At 38.5% G+C, this 3,539-nt stretch overlaps 1 protein-coding gene across 1 annotated transcript; it reads left to right on the plus strand.

Moving 5' to 3' along the window:
* The first annotated feature begins 2,329 nt into the window (after positions 1–2,329).
* LOC102210021 (olfactory receptor 1M1-like) lies at positions 2,330–3,416 on the plus strand. The gene is made up of 2 exons (XM_005752845.1): positions 2,330–2,485; positions 2,619–3,416. The coding sequence occupies exons 1-2, from the start codon at positions 2,330–2,332 to the stop codon at positions 3,414–3,416; spliced, it is 954 nt and encodes a 317-aa protein (XP_005752902.1).
* The last annotated feature ends 123 nt before the right edge of the window (positions 3,417–3,539 follow it).

Genomic DNA, 3,539 nt, shown 5'->3' on the forward strand with positions numbered 1-3,539 from the left:
GCCGTTACGCCCACTCACATCCTGGGCCGTTTGACCTCAGAAAATCACATGATAGGGTGGGGCCTTTTCTTTCTAAGTTCTTTAGACTACCATTACCTGGATGACTGAGAACCTTCACAGACAACAGTTTGAATACATCTTTTTGTTCCAACATGACTGCAGACCAGTGTACAAAGCAAGCTCCATGAGGACATATAAGAGGAAGTTTGGCGCCGACCTGACCGAGTCTTGACCTCAACCTAAAGAACACCTTTGGGATGAATTAGAGCAGTCACCGCTCCAATTCTTCTCATCCAACATCTGTGTCTGACCTCACAAATGCACTTCTGGAAGAAAGATCTAAAATTCCCATAAACACTCCTAAACCTGTGGAAAGCCTTCCCAGTAGTGTTGAGGATGTTTTGCTGCAAAGGGTGGGCTGACATCATGTTAAACTCTGTGGATTAGGAATGGGATGTCACTCAAGCTCATATGTGTGTGACAAGTGCAGACAAGGGAATACATTTGGCAACATAGTGTAAGTCAAAGGAGGCATTTGGTACTTTGGTGTGTGGTTATGTCTGTTGGTGTTAAGGTTAGGCTAATTTGCTCGTGATTTTTCTTTTGTTTCTTTTTCTTTTGCCCCATTTTGAGAATTTTCCATTGATGCTTTATAATACATTCTATTTAAGGATTTGTTCTATATAAATAATTCAGATCTTTTGTAATGTATTTTAAAGAGTTCAGTGACTGACTGAGTGCTAATGAGGGCAATAAGGGCTCTGAAACTGAAGCCAAATTGACACCTTCCCATATCACACATTTCTCCCACCAGGATAAAAAGTATAAAGAGGAAATGTTTTTAACTGTCAATAAATGAAAATGTCTTTTTGTCTTCTTGTTTTTTTTTTTCATGTTAGATATATTTTTTAGTGATATAACAGGGGTTGGTATTAGTTTACAGAACAGAAATGTTTTTTAAAAAAAGATGCCAAAGTTTAACCAATGAGGAGAAACAGTATCAGTGACATCATTTCTAACCTTTAACAGGAGTCATGCATCAAACTCCTTAATATAAAGACAAATTATTTCCACATCAGTTTCCTAACTGGTCAAAGTGGAGACTGAAGTGGTCTGTCTAAGGTAGGAAAGTTTTTTGTCTTTGTCACTGCTATCAGTTCATTATAGTGCAGTATTTAGGATTCTTTAATGCATAAAGCTTGAGCAAAGCAGCTTATTTGTAACTAGTATTTTTTAGCTTATTAATTAAGCATACAGTGGGTAAGGACTGAACATGTCACTAATTTTCTAAGTAAATATATTTCTAAAGGTGCTATTGACATGAATTTCCCACCAGATGTCAGTCACAACCCACCCAATCCACACAAGCAAAGGAATCAAACCATAGATGTCCATAAATTATGTGTAATAATTAAAAATGACACAGGGAAAAATAATTGAAAACGCTTACTGAAATGTATTTCATCCTTCATACAAAAGCCTTTGTTGGTGACGACGGCTTCAAGACGCCTCCTGTAATGGAGAAACTAGTCGCATGCATTGCTCACGTCTGATTTTGGCCCAGTTTTTTCCACACAGTCTTCAAATCCTGAAGGTTGTGTGACCCCTTCTATGTACTCTGAGCTTGAGTTCTTTCCAGAGTTTCAGTTGGATACTGGCTGGGCCACTCTACAACTTTTATTTTCTTTCTCTGAAACAGTTGAGCATTTCCTAGCTGTGTATTTAGGATCATTGTTTTGCTTCAAGTAAAATGAATGTTGTGCTTTACATGACTGCATCCAACCCTTCGCATTGCACTTGAAGGTGTAAGGTTTGGATGCAGTTATTTGCTCAGTCATAGAAATCCACTGCATGAAGCTCTCTACACACTGTTTTTGAGCTAATCTGAATGCCACATGAGGTCTGTAGCAGCCGACTGTGCAGAAGGTTAGTGACCTTTGCTCACTCAGCATCGCTCACTAAGCACCTCAGCACCCCCGGATGCCTCTCTGTAATTTTACATGACTTTTTGGCTGAGTTGCTGTTATTCCCAGTCACTTCCACTTTGTTATAACACCACTAACAGTTGATTGTGGAATATTTAGTACTGAGGAAATTTCACCAATGGGTTTGTTGCACAGGTGGCATCTTATCATGGTACCAAGCTGGAATTTACTGAGCTCCTGAAAGCAACCCATTGATTTACAAATGTTGGTAGAAGCAGACGGCATGCCTAGATGCTTGATTTTATACACCTGTGGCCATGGAACATCTGAATTCAATTATTTGGATGGATGAATGTGTGTGACTTACTTTTACTCTTTTGTAAGGATCCCGAAAAAGCATCTCTATGAATTCCTCATCTTATGCCCTCAATGCGTCGAGCAGTCTGAAATATCGCGATTCGCCAAGTGTAGCCGTGGCCAAAAATGTCATCGTTCTGGCTCTCGGCTTTACCATCAACTATATTAACGGTACACTGATACACACCTTCAGAAAACACCAGGTCAGTATTTATTGTTATTGTTGTTTTTATTTAATTATCATTATTGGAAAAATATACCTAAATATTGCTAACACACACAAAAAAATATGTATTAAAGTAATAAAAGTGAGATGAGGTGTTTCATGTCTTTCAGATATTTTATTTGAATCCTCGTTACATCCTGTTCATCCACCTGGTGGTGAATGACATGATCCAGCTCACTTCTTCAATTAGTCTATTTGTTTTCACTTATATCTTTTATCAAATTAATGTTGCATTCTGTTGCTTCCTTATCACTTTGGCTATCTTCACCACCTTCAATACTCCAATAAATTTAGCTCTCATGGCACTAGAGTGCTACATTGCTATTTGTTTACCACTGCAACACGCTGAGTACTGCACCACCAAAAGAACATACGTGGCTATAGGTTGGATCTGGGCCATGAGTGCAGTCTCAGCTATGTCCGACATCGTTATTATTCTGGCAACAGAGCCAGTGGAGTTATTTTATTCCACAATACAATGTGAGAGAGATAACTTATTCCGGCATCCAATCATTGTAAAAAAGAAAGAGGTTTCATATTTAATCTTCCTAATTGGTGTTTTGCTCACCTTCATGTACACATACTTCAGGATATTTTTTGCTGCTAACAAAGCTAAATCAGCCAAGCGAGAGTCGAAGAAGGCGAGAAACACAATCCTGCTCCACGGCTTTCAGCTTCTGTTGTCTATGCTAACCTATATAGCAACTGCATTAATGCAGGCTCTGGTGCGCTGGTTCCCTAAACAGCCTCTAATAGTTGTTTTTATTTCCTATATCATAATCTACATTGTCCCCAGGTTTGTTAGCCCTATTGTGTATGGGTTACGAGACAAGACATTTAAACAGTATTTAAAAAAGTATCTGTTGTGTACCATGAAAATGGGTAACGAGACCGATTTTAGATTGTAATATTCTTGATCTAGCAGAGGGCAGCTAGAAAGGTGTATTGGTAAAAAACATTAATTAATCATCAGGTTAACTAGATTTCATCCTCTGGACCTGCATTGGGTGCACATTGTGTTCCAGAAAAAA

This window comes from Pundamilia nyererei, unplaced genomic scaffold (genome assembly GCF_000239375.1).
Source record: "Pundamilia nyererei isolate P.nyererei 1_Seehausen unplaced genomic scaffold, PunNye1.0 scaffold00385, whole genome shotgun sequence".
NCBI lineage: Eukaryota > Metazoa > Chordata > Actinopteri > Cichliformes > Cichlidae > Pundamilia > Pundamilia nyererei.

What these genes read in the sequence shown, in the direction of transcription:
- LOC102210021 (XM_005752845.1), top strand. Translation starts at nt 2,330, where the DNA reads ATGAATTCCTCATCTTATGCCCTCAATGCGTCGAGCAGTCTGAAATAT. An exon ending in ACACCTTCAGAAAACACCAG is followed by an intron (nt 2,486 to 2,618) that starts GTCAGTATTTAT and finishes CATGTCTTTCAG; the next exon opens with ATATTTTATTTGAATCCTCG.